Raw genomic sequence first — 12,474 nt, forward strand, 5'->3', positions numbered from 1 at the left:
AACAAAGGGAAAGGGTATCAGCAGGCGCCTTGCCGCACCCACCCTGCTGACAGCAGTGCCCGCTTCTCCATCAGGGGACCACCCCCCAACTCAGAGTCACAGCTCCACCCAGGCCTGGCATCTGCTCCCTCATCCCCATCACAGTGACAGGTTCAGGGATGGGCATCACTGGTCTGAAACGCTAATTCCCAAGGGCTTGTTATTTTAAGTGTACAATATATATCCCAAGGTTTTGATGAGCATGTGGAGAAAGAAGCTCTCTGTTCCCAGGGTTCTTGAGCGGATTGGGTGGCAATCTGATAAAGTCACTGAGCTTTGGTTGCCAAAGGGAAGAGGGTGCTGGCAAGCAGAGCCAGTGCACAGGAGAGTGGAGATCCGAGCGTGGAGGCCTGATCCAGCCACACCTGAGGCTGTCTCACCCCCACCACTCCAGTTGTAGGAACCAATGAATCAGTATCAGTATTTTTCCACTTAGGCCAATTGGAATTGGTCTTCAATCACTTGCAACAGAAGGGCTCCTGCCCAGTGTAACCTTCGACACTCCATGGCCCCCTGAGGACTTCTTAGGAAGCCCCCAGGGTGAGGGTCACAGAGAAATGCTGTCCAGATCCCCTTTAGGAAGGACCTGTCACCCCAGCTGCTGTCAGAGCCTTGCCCAGGTCACACCAACGGCCAATCACTGACCAAGGGGTGGGACTCAGAGCCTGCTTCCCAGGGAGTCCTACTCCATCTGCCCATACCCTCAGCTCCTGGGGCCTCCCCCTGGCCTGGTCCATCTGCAGCGGGCTGCTCCTGGGGGAGGGTCGGGGTCCACAAGGCCAATTCTGTGATTTTGGTCACTTTCCATTTTGGAACGACAGTTACCAGCGTCTCCTCCTCCTCTTCCTCTTCTCCTCTTTCCTAAGTTAAAAAATGTAACTTGACCAACATGTATGGGATATTTAAAGTGAGGGGAGACGGGACGGGTTTTGAATTGCATTTGGGCATTTTTATAACAGGATTCAGTGATCGGAGTAATTGCCAACTCTCCATAGTATAATCCAAGGGCTGAAAATGGATCTTGAAAGAACGAGGATGAGACACGAAGGTGAGGGCAACATAGCTCCCGTACTCATTCCACTGCCGGCACAAAAGGCTTTCAGACCTAACGCTTCCCAGTTAAGAAATGACCAGGACTAAGTGCCCTTTGCAACCGCTCAGCCACATTTCAGCTCTAAGCTTCTCTAAACATAACAAAACAAACATTGAAACTGAGCAGGACCTTGTGGGGCTCCTGGACATGCAAGCCTTCCTGTGTCCCCCGTTTCCTGTTTTAGGGAATAGGCCCCAGCCTCCATGACCTTCCCTGAGTTCCAAAGGGCAGGTTCAAGCAGTTACTAATCAGGAAAGGGAGGGGATGCAGAGATAAGGGGGGAGGAGCCAAGAAACAGTGGTGCAGCCTTGGGGCAGGGTCCTGGTTCTGCCTCAAGGGATACACAAAACAGTGTCTTTGAGCTCTTCTGCAGAACTAAAACCCCCAAGAAATGGAAGATGTTAACTAGTTGATGAAACATTGTTCATTCCAGAGAGAAGGTCACAGTTTGATGACCTTGAGAAGCTCATCAGGATACCACCTGAGGCCAGATTAAAGGAGCGCAGGCCCTGCACACACCCTGATCTTTATCAGCAACCCCACCCTTGAACCAATCCTATAAAACTCCTCACCAAATTCCAGCAGGTTGGGACACACAGTTTTGAGGGCATTAGCCCACTGTGTCCCCCTTTGCCTGGCAAAGCAGTAAAGCTGTTCTTTTCTGCTTCACCCAAAACTCTGTCTCTGAGATTCGATTCAGCACAGGTGTACAGAGGCCAAGTTTCGGTATCAACATCATTGTAAGAAAAGGCCTAAAAACACCCAAAGACATCCATGTAATGACATGGAAGGGCATAAACCCTGAAGCTCTAGTCTCAAGGATTATGCAGAGAAAAATAAAATGCAGTGAAAGTAGACAAAGTTAATCAGTTCCAAATGTGGAATAATTTATAATAGTGAATAATTCCGACAAAGGTTAACAGCCAACACGTGTCAATCTTACCAAGCATATTGGTCTACTTCTCAGTTTTGTAACTATCACAAAACTCCAAAGATGGAACATCAATCTATAAATATGGAAAACTTCACTGTCGCAAAGATGATAATACCTGTGACAAAGAGTGACAGACCCCTGCCTATTACTTCCGTTGAGTCACTCAGAAATACACTGCTCTCCTCCGTGTCCAAATGTCTGAGTTTCTCCAGGACAGTGGTGCTCAAACTTGAACTGCACCAGAATCCCCTGGAGGGGTTGTTGAAGTCCAGATCACTGGCCTCAGCCTGAGTTTCTGATTCAGGAAGAATGGGGTGGGGCCCAAAACTGCATTTCAAACAGATTCCCAGGTAGGGTCAAAGCTGCACACCGGGACTGCACTTTGAGAACCGCCGCCAGGGGTGTCTGCTCTCTCATTGGTGCCTGTGTGATCACGTGATCTCCCACGCACACCCCCCCCCCATCAGGCACTCACTCCTCCAGCTCCTGGGGGTGTTGGCAGCTGGTTGCTCATAACAGAGTTCCTCCCAGGAACTGCCCTCCATCAAAGGAGGCCACATCGTCCAGGTTTCATGCCCCTGTCCACGGGCAGCCCACAGCCAGTGACTGGTCCACATGCGGGTCAAAGGTCCTGGCCTCCATTCAGGACACTTTGAAGGGTCATCCCATTTCAGAGCTCCCATGGGGTCCCGTCAGAACCCAGCTTCCCCTTCTGCCCAACCCCCTTTCCTATACTCCCTTAGGGCAATTGGTCCTGACACAGATCTGTAGGATCAGTATCACCGAGCAGCTCATTTGCCTGTGAACGTAGGAGTGATATAGACTCTGCAACCTACCACGTCTGTTAAGCGATATTCCCCGTGCTGTTCACAGCCAATATCAAACACGTACTTTCCAGGGCCAACGGGCTACGAGCAAAGAGAAACCAAGAAATACTTCACTCTTGAGTGTCAACACCCAGTAGAAAGAACAAAATGCTTTATAAATGTGACTTTCATAAAACCTACCCCAAATCATGGAACTGGGGAAAATTCAGTACAGATTAAAGATGCTTTTGTGAACTAATGACTAATGGAATGCAAAGTATAGGTCCCCTTTTGTTTATTTTAAAAAAAACTTTAACTACATTTTATCTCTTTATAAAAGTAATGTATTTATGACAAAAATTTCACTTAGTTGACCCTCACAGTCAAACTAGCTAAAAATAGTACTACTGATATTTTTTAAATTTTTATCTAAATATAGTTGATTTACAATATTGTGTTAGAACTACTAATATTTTGATGTAGTCTCTGTAACCTTATTTCTAATACAGAGATTTTTTTAAAAAAATAAAAATCTGACCGTAACTACACGTGCTGACTCTTATTCTATTTTTACTTAGATATAGGGCATGAATGACCTCCCATATCACAGATATTCTTCCATAACATCAGTTTTCAACCTGGTATGTTATTTCATCAAATAATTATAATCTGTTTTACTCACTTACTATTGTTGATATTTGGTATGCTGATACTTTGACAAAAAATGCTATGGTAAACATATTCTGAGTTAAATCTTTACGTCCACCCTTGACATTTTCCTCGGGGTAAATTTTCAGAAGTTGAATTTCTGGACAAAAGTATGTGTTTTATATATACATATATATATATTTTTTTTTAACCAGAATAAGGCTCTAATAATTTTCTTTCCCACAACAGCACTTAAGAGCCTCTCGTCCGCAAACCCTTATTTTTTCTGGACTTAACATTTGTTATACTTTTACATTTTTTATATATATGTAAAAAACAGGACCTCATCATTTTAAGTCACACCTTTTAAGTTATTAGTAAGGCTGAAATTTTTTTCAACATTTTTGAAATTTAAATCACATTGATTAAGTGCTTTACAAATTAAATGTTACAAATATCCCAACCCCATTTGTCAGATAACTTCTAAATTTTCTTTATGGTGTTCTCTAATCTATATTGGATTATTTTTATCAAGTGAAATCTCTTGGTTTTTCCTTTCTATTTCTGTATAGAAAGTCCTCTTCCTCATTCCAAAGGTCATAAATACTTATTCTTCTATCTGTGACTTTCTTGTTTGCATTTAAATCTTTATTTCTTCTAGTAAGTATCTTCATCTACATGCTGGAGGACAAACTTTGGTTTTATTTTTTCTCCCAAATGGTCATCAAGCTGTCCCAGCACCATTTCTTGACTTCTCCCCACCATTCCTTTTAACTGGAAGTGATATCCTTTCAAGTGCTGAATTATTTTATATACTTCGATCTGTCTGTGGACTCTCTAACCTGCTTCACTGATCTCTGTTTCTCTATCCTAGTATCACACTGTTTTCATTATTGAAGCTTTATAGTGTGTTTTCATAACTTGTCAGCAAGGATGTGAACAGGTAATTGTCTGAGGAAGAAAGTCAAGCCAGCAATAAAAGTGTGTAAAGGTGCTGGGCCTCACCAGGAATCAGGGAATTGCACATTAAAACTATGAGATAACATTTTTTACCCATCAGATTTGAAAAGAAAATGTTAAAGACTAATACTATCCAATGTTGATGGAAGAAGTGATGAAGAGACTCCCACATCCTGCTGACCAGAGTATAAACTGGCTTAGCTTTTCAGGACAATTGGAGTATCAATCATCATTTAAAATATCAATATCTGTAGATTTCGCAATTCCAGTAACTAACCTATATAAAAACTTCTGAATGCACAAAAAGATAGCTGTTTCTTGGGGTATATTTTTGTGTTCTGATATAGTGTGGTTCTATTTATGTAATTAAAATCCCCATGCTGTAATTCTGTATAAGTTGTATGTATAAGTCTGTGCCTTCGCGATGCTTGAGCTGGGCGGGGAGGATCCAGAGTCAGGGCATTTCACAGTTGGAAGCTCTTGCACAACTTTAAAGTCTTTTTCTAACTAGCAGAACAAAGCCCCACGTCTGCTCTTATTCCTCAGATGAGTCTAGCTTTGCAACATTCATTGGTTCCTTCCAATTAACTTGTATCAAATTCTCTTTCTTCCACCCACCTCCGTGTGCCGAAAAATATCTCATGAGATTTTGCTGGGAATGGCATATTCCATGTACAGATTTAAGGAGAACGTGCCTACACTTACAAAGACTAAAAGTAGAGTCTGCAATTAGGGCGTGAATTATATGGAAATGAAAACTGAGTTTTAAGGGTCTGAGGCTACTTTGTTAAATCAGTTAAATGTTCCTCTGTCAAACTCTTAACATCTTTCATTTGCTCAGCAAACTCTTTCTTCAGGGAAAGTTTCTGCTCAACCCCTGATCAAGGCTACGTGGCAAATGCAGGGTGGTAGGTAGGTTCCAAATTATTCAGGGTTTCTCTGCATCCCATCAGGGCTCGGGCAAGAAGGACGAGCAAGGCCACAGAGTCCTCCAAACAGAAATGACCCATCACGGGTACTGTGAACCAGAAACCTTCAGACCCAAGGCCTCCAATCCCACCACCAACTGGAGCAGGTGAGTGGGCGTGGGGCTCCAGGGAGGAGCTGGTGGGTCTCCCTCCCGGCGGCTCTGGCTGTGGGCCTCCCAGGGGAAAGAAAGTCAAAACACCCACAGGCTCAACTGCAGGAAATGCTCAGTTGTTCCAGACAAATACGTTTTTCATATCCCATTTACTCATGAGACCAAGGTCAAGGTGCCCCCAGGGCTATAATGATTCCCGCTGCTGGGAGAGAGCATGGATATTACTGAGATGCAGAGAAACCGGCTGAGCTTCCCCCGCCCCCGCCCTGCCCTCTGTGGGCATCAGTGAGGCTTGGAGCTCAGCACGGCTGCCCTGTTTCCCTGTCTGGAGGGGGTGGGAGGGTTTGCCTGGGTTTGTCCTATTTTCTGCTCACACATTTACACAGGCTCAGGGAGGACGGTATTGCTTATTTCATGGGCAAACATCGCTGCCCGTCGACTTACATTTTTGTTCAAGAACTTGCCCTGGTACCTGTGGTTCAGGTGGATGAGCTCGGCCGTGCCCTTCTGCTGGCCGTTCACCCAGGTACCCACGTACTTGCTGCCCGTCCCCGCGTAGAAGTAGGTGCCTTGCCCGTGCCTGGGGAAGATGAGGAGAGCGATGCACTTGGTTCCGCTGCAGTGAAAACCCTTCCAGGTTTATGAGACACACATTTAAATCAAGGGGGGCCTAGGCTGAGGCCCGCTCACAAGTGGCTTCTATATCTGGGCCCAATCGAAGCACACCTCCTGCTCGTGGCCCAAGCTCAGAGCACGCATCCCTGCTGGACAGCGGCGGTCTCCTGCCTGTCAGCTGGTTGCCTCGGGGAAAAGGCAGGGCTCCTGGGAGCTGCAACGAAGCCCCCAGAAGGTTCTCCTGTGCCCTCCGTGGCCTGGGGCCCTTGGGTGGGTTCCCGGGAATCTGCACCTGCGCAGCAGTACGTTGCTCCCACGCTGGCCGTAAAGCCATGAACCGCGGGGCAGAGCTGGCCAGTGGGCTCTCCGGTCATGATTCTGTTGCTTAGTCACCGTCATGTGCTCATGACATGAACTGATCTGTGGGCCCAGGGAGAGAACCGAACCTTTGGTGAGCAAACCACTCCCCGGTGTAGCTGTCATTGTTGACGTAGTAGTACACGCCGTGGCCATGCCTCAGGTCGTCCGCCCACTCCCCTGGAAGGACCACACGAAAGCGGGGGTCAGGAGGAGACAGCTCCGCCCTTCACCGCTGCCCTGCCCACTCTGACCCCCCTCCGCCCCTGCCTCTCGGCCGGACCGATGGACACATGGAGCGGGGAGCCGGCGGAGGGAGGCTGAGCCGGGCCTCCAGGGGGACGGGCTGGCAGGTGTATGTACCGGGCCACTGTCGCCTGCATGTGCTAACAGCACCTTTCCCACTTGGCCGGCGGCACAGCAGGGCTTCAAGCCAGGGTTTGCTGCCCTAGGGACAGTGGCCCCAGCTCCACAGTCCTGCTGCCTTGTGTGCGTTCAGCGATCCAGCAACAACCTGGAGCCTCGGTGGTCTATTCTCAGCCACTTGCCAGCATTTCAATGTTTCCCGCCTCGCAGCTGCTCCAGCGCCTGGGGCCGCCCCACCTGCACACCTGAGGCGAGCATCCTCACCGAGCGGCCGGGGGCCCGTCTGCGCCCCCTTCGGCCAAAGCAGTGGCGAGGAAGTCTCACGTTAACTTGGGCTTTGGGCTGGAAGACTGTTGCCTTACTGAGCTAAAATGAGTACTTAGCCTCCGACCTCAGAGAAGAAATCCCTGGGCAGTGACTGCGCCCTGCACCCATTAAGATACAAAACCATAAGGAGACACGACAACTTACAACTGCCTCCAAACAAGTTGTATATGTTAGCTAACCTTCACAGTAAAAATTCCTTCAATCGCCTATTCTGAGTGTGTATATATGTATCTCCACATACGCATATATCTTATCATACATAACATATATAATATATAAATATATATGTTGTTCAAATTAGATTAACATCTACGCTGAAATCAAAATGACAATAATGAGATTAGGGTCATCAGAATCTGGAAAGAATTAACTCCTAAATTAGATCGTGTCAAGTTGATTTAAAAAGCAGATGGGTCCTACGTCTGCAGCCAGGCTTCTAAGATTTATGAAACAAAACCAAAGAGAAATTCCATCTCCAGTAGGAACAGCAGTGGCACTGCCCACCCAGGTGTCGGATTCCAGCAGAAGCCCCGTTTGAGGCTGCCTCGGTTCTGGTTTATGTGGCCACCGGACAGGCAGCTCCAGCCCACACCCTCAGAGGGTGGAATCCGTGCTAAGAAGCGCTGCTATCACACAAGCTACGTTGCCGCCCGCCGACATTTACTGAACACACACGATCCGTCCCGTCTGGTTCTGAGCATCTCACGCGTGTTCACTCCTCTGATCCTCGCACTGCAGGGGCGAAGGCTGAGGCAAGGGGGGATGGGGTCCCTTGAACCAGGTCACGCCTACTGTCACACCAGTTCCAGGGTTGGGCTCACAGACCTTTCTGGAAATCTGATGAAAACTAGATAACTTCTTCCAGAAAAGCAGCCCAGAACATAACCTTTGCACACCGTTTGCGAGGCTCACAACCCACCCCCGCTCGTCTCTCTCCCTGGGTTAGGAACTGCCTTCACCAGTCTTTGGGGTGAGACGTCACACTGTCGTCACACCAGGTGACAATGGTGGGTGGGGCGGCAGTGCGGTTCTTGGAAATAAGGGGACAAGAATCTTCCTGAGCTATAACACTGGCATGTAACGCACTGCGGCAGAGGTAAGAATGCCAGTTTAACGAGGCAGAACGCCTCCCCGATCAGAAGCCTTCAGTGAAAGAACCACCATCTAAACCAACAGTGTGTTCATCAGAAGAGGGGCTGGTCAGAAATGGAAGAGAGCAAGGACAGTTCCAAGGAGAAGAACACCACTGAGCACCAGTTGACCCGGGTCCAACCCACTCCCCGAGGTCCGGGCTCGTCCAGCAGCCTCTCTCAGCACATGGGCCCCCAGGAGGGAATGTGCGGGTCACAGGGACAGTCACATGTCCCCCTGTGGACCACTTCACTAATTACAAGGCTTTCTGGTTTCTGCATCAACCCTGTGAACACAGGAACACAGTTCGTATTTGTTGAATGACTGGGGAACTTGAAGCTTTCATGTGTGTCTCAGCATCCACAGAGAAGTTCCATCCCCAAGTCCTCCACAACACGGAAGTCTGCTTTGTGGTAATATTTTACCTTCATATCTTGATCCGTCTGGATAGATAAAAGTGCCTTGACCGTGTTTTTTATTTTTAACATATTCTCCAATGTACCGCGCACCACTTTTAAATTTGTAGGTCCCCTGAAACACATTGATTAGATAAGTCATATCAATCCTGAATTTAATAATTGCTAACAGAGTATTAAATTGGGTAAACCACCCACTCAAGTCACCGGTCCTGACCTGGCCGTGTCTTTTGCCATGCTCGTATTTCCCGTCGTACGTGTCCCCATTGGGCAGCCTCGCTTTCCCGTGTCCATGCCGCTCACCGGCCTCGTTCCGCTCCCCTTCGTATTCCTGGACCGAAGAAAGCAAGATGATCACAGTTACCATTTATTAAGCGCTAACCAGGGACCTCCCTGGTGGTCCAGTGGGTAAGACTCTGCGCTCCCAAAGCAGGGGACCCGGGTTTGAACCCTGGGTGGGGAACTAGATCCTGCATGCTGCAACTAAAGATCCTGCACGCTGCAAGGAAGATCCCATGTGCCAAAACGAAGACCCAGCGCAGCCAAAATAAATTTTTTAAAAAATGACTAAAATAAATAAAAGCACTAACTATGTGTTAGGCATTTTATAAACAGTATTCCATTGCATCCTCCCAATCCTTGACCTTGTCTTACAGGTGAGGTAGGTACCAGACCTGGGTGACAGGGACCATCAGTCCAAGGTCACACAGCTGGTACGTGTCCATGGTGGGACTTCCGCTCTCTCCCTCCAATTTATTATGATTATGATAATCCTTTACACTGTAAACAAAACTGATCATTTTGAGGAAAATGTGAGGTGCTCCAAGTTGTATTCTTTATAGGAACACGTTTGAAGTAGCATTTGCAGGTGGAACATGTCCTAAACCCACCTTCCTCCAATAATACAGAACTTAAAATGCAAATCATCCCTGGGGTGTCTGTGGCCTGAAGACAGCTTTGACCTTCAAGGAAGCTCTGATGGCGGGAGAGGGGCAGGGGGAACTGAGGAATAAACTGGGCTCAGTTGTCAACTTGAGTCTCCTAACTCAATTTAGGTTATCTTATTTTTAAGCTCCTTATCAAGAGACTTAAGGTTCAAACACTCATAGCTAAGATCGCTAATTAATCTATCTTAAAAGTAAATCAATAAAAAACATAATACAAGCTTGTCGCTTCCCTATTTTCTCGATCCTTCATAAAATAAACGTTTCTCAAGCACGTAATACATGAGTGTAGAGTGCAAATAATGAATAATGAAATGGCAAGGGCATAGAGCAATGATTTGACACGGCATTGGATCTGGGTAGACATTACACACAAGCTCAGACACATTAAGTCAAGAGCTTCAGAAACAAACATTTTTGCAGTTCTTGTGCCTTTTCTAGCACTGTTTGGCTCAGAAATTCATGCTCAGATTATAAGACAGAATTTTACAACCTTACAGACTTGTTTCAGGGTTGCTCTAAATCAAAATGTACAAAAGGCTCTTCTTCCTGCCCCAAAGACCTCTCAATACACCCAATACTGAGATGCTGGGGCGCCTGAACAGGAAGAGAACCCTTGAAAATGACCCCAACTGTGAATCGAACATGAAAATTATGGGCACTAAAAAGTTACAGATCAGTAGGGCCATTTGAGGGGACAAACTAGAAAGCTTACTGGGAAGGTGATGTAGCTTGGGTTCCCCAGAAGCAGACCTTGGAGAGAGATTTTTTTTTAAGTGCTCCCAGGAGAAACCAGCAAAGGGGGTGCGAAAACAGACGTGAAAGAGGCGGCTGCCAAGCATGGGTGATGTCGGGTGATGTCCCAGACTCAGCCTCATCGCACAGGGGGTTCTGGAGTGTAGATCTTTGCAGTTTGTCCTGCCTTTTAGCACTAGCTGCTGGCTGCCCCGGGATGCGTACATCCCAGGCACTTCTGCCGCTCCCTACTGGCCAGGTGGCTCCAGTGCACAGAGGTGCTTGTCTTGAGCAGCAAACCAATCAGGGAGAAGCTGGAAGATGGGTGTGCAGAGCTAGTAAAAAGGTCTGAGCAAGCACATCTATCTCAGCAGGGGTGCTAGAATTTTCAGGTAATTCTGAAACTATTTCAACTCTGTACCCTGCACACACACAGCGGATGAGGTTCCCAACCTGCCAGCCAGGCAACAGTCACGCTCTGGCTTCGGGCAGGACAAATATGCCCACGTGGAGCCCAGCTCACATCACTGAACGTGTATCCCTTACCTCCTCTCTGCTGTCTAAACCAGGAAATATTTCCAACGACCCGGGTCAGTTCCAGCAAGAGTGAAGGAAGCACATGTGATTACAGGCCTGTATGGTAATACTTCAGGAAGCCTTCGCTGAGCCTGGGACCTCCTTAGCATTTCTTGAAGGCTGCCAGGAAGCAGCTTTCCTTCATCTTCCTTTAACCCCGAGGAGCCAAGCTCCATTACAGAAATAGTTTCAGAATAATATACAAAATACATTCAAGAATAGTATGGTAGCTTGGGATGACCCAGCCACCCAAGGAAACTGCCTCGATGGAGGGTAACAGCCGGGAGGAGGACGCTTCCAAAGCCTTGGATTTGGAAATCTTTGCCTTTAACGAGAGGAGGAATTGGTGGAGGGGGGAGAGAGAAGGGATTCGGCAGGCGGACGTCATAACGTTTCACCTTGCACAGCCATCTTGCAGGACGCAGCGCCCGCTGTGGCCTGCGTGCTCCTCGCTCTTGGCTGGGCCTCCCAGTGGGACTGTGGCTGGCCTCCAGGCCACCCCACTCTCCGAAACCGGCTTCCAAGGGTCCGCGCACCCCTGGGAGCCCCTCCCTTACCCGGAGATCTCACCCCAAGATCATTCTCTCCCTCCTCCTCCAACTCTTCCGAGCCCAGGTCCGACATGATCCCACCCCAGTCTGGATCCCGGCTGCCGCCTGAGCCTTTCTAGTCGGCAGGTACCAGCTGCCTGCACCGCGTCCGCCGTAGCCATGGAGACGCGGCCAGGCCCGCCTCCCTCTCAACGTAGGGAGGCGTAGAAGCCGGAAGGCGGGGGTAGGAGTCACTGTTAACCGTCTCATGCTGTCATAGCAACGGGATGCATCCACCAATCGCCGCTTGGGACGGGAGAGAGGCGAGGCCTGGGGCGGGAAGGCGTGGGGAGAAGCCAATGGCAGCCTTCGGGGCTGTCATAGCAACGAGAAGGGGCGTCTCGGCCAATCGTCGCGCAAGAGGAGGGAGGGGGCGGGGCCTGAGGCGTACTGGGTAACCCACCTGCTCGCTAACCTGGACACCACGTGGCTGGCCCCCTTTAACCAGCTGCTGGGTGGTGCTGCAACGAGGAGAGGTGCAGGAAGCGCGTCGGGCCAGTTCTCTTGAGGCCTTCACCCCTGCCTAGAGCTGGGCACTGCCCCTTCCCAGCCCCGGCCACTGGTTCCTCGGGTCCCTCGGCAGGCCCTTCCCGCCCCTCCTCACCTTTCTGGGCTCTTCTGATCCTTCGGTGTTGGCGGTCCACAGAGATGTGTTCTTCGAGATCTTTTCTCGTGTCTGTAAACATCTCCTCCTGACTCAAGGAGTCAGCTCCGACCTATTAGCAGATGCAGTCTACCTTGATGCCCATCAGGGTTTGACGTCTCTCCTCCACCCTGGGTGTGAGTCCAGCCCCCTGGGGTTCCCATATGGAGCTCGCTCCCTCACACACACCTAGACAGTCACTCACACGCGCAC

General features: G+C 48.8%; 1 protein-coding gene across 3 annotated transcripts in view; it reads right to left on the minus strand.

The window, feature by feature from the left end:
* RSPH1 (radial spoke head component 1) overlaps positions 1-11,744 on the minus strand; it is a 45,123-nt gene extending 33,379 nt beyond the window's left edge. For all 3 annotated transcript variants that reach the window (XM_036850690.1, XM_036850691.1, XM_036850689.1), the window contains exons 1-7: positions 11,599-11,744; positions 8,991-9,104; positions 8,783-8,888; positions 6,623-6,713; positions 6,006-6,141; positions 2,903-2,974; positions 741-900 (exon numbers count right to left, since the gene is read on the minus strand). In XM_036850690.1, coding sequence (XP_036706585.1) covers positions 741-900; positions 2,903-2,974; positions 6,006-6,141; positions 6,623-6,713; positions 8,783-8,888; positions 8,991-9,104; positions 11,599-11,652 — 733 coding nt within the window. In that variant the 5' untranslated portion in view covers positions 11,653-11,744. The remainder of the gene's footprint in view (positions 1-740; positions 901-2,902; positions 2,975-6,005; positions 6,142-6,622; positions 6,714-8,782; positions 8,889-8,990; positions 9,105-11,598) is intronic.
* Between the last annotated feature and the right edge of the window lie 730 nt (positions 11,745-12,474).

Source organism: Balaenoptera musculus, chromosome 4 (genome assembly GCF_009873245.2).
Source record: "Balaenoptera musculus isolate JJ_BM4_2016_0621 chromosome 4, mBalMus1.pri.v3, whole genome shotgun sequence".
Taxonomy (NCBI): domain Eukaryota; kingdom Metazoa; phylum Chordata; class Mammalia; order Artiodactyla; family Balaenopteridae; genus Balaenoptera; species Balaenoptera musculus.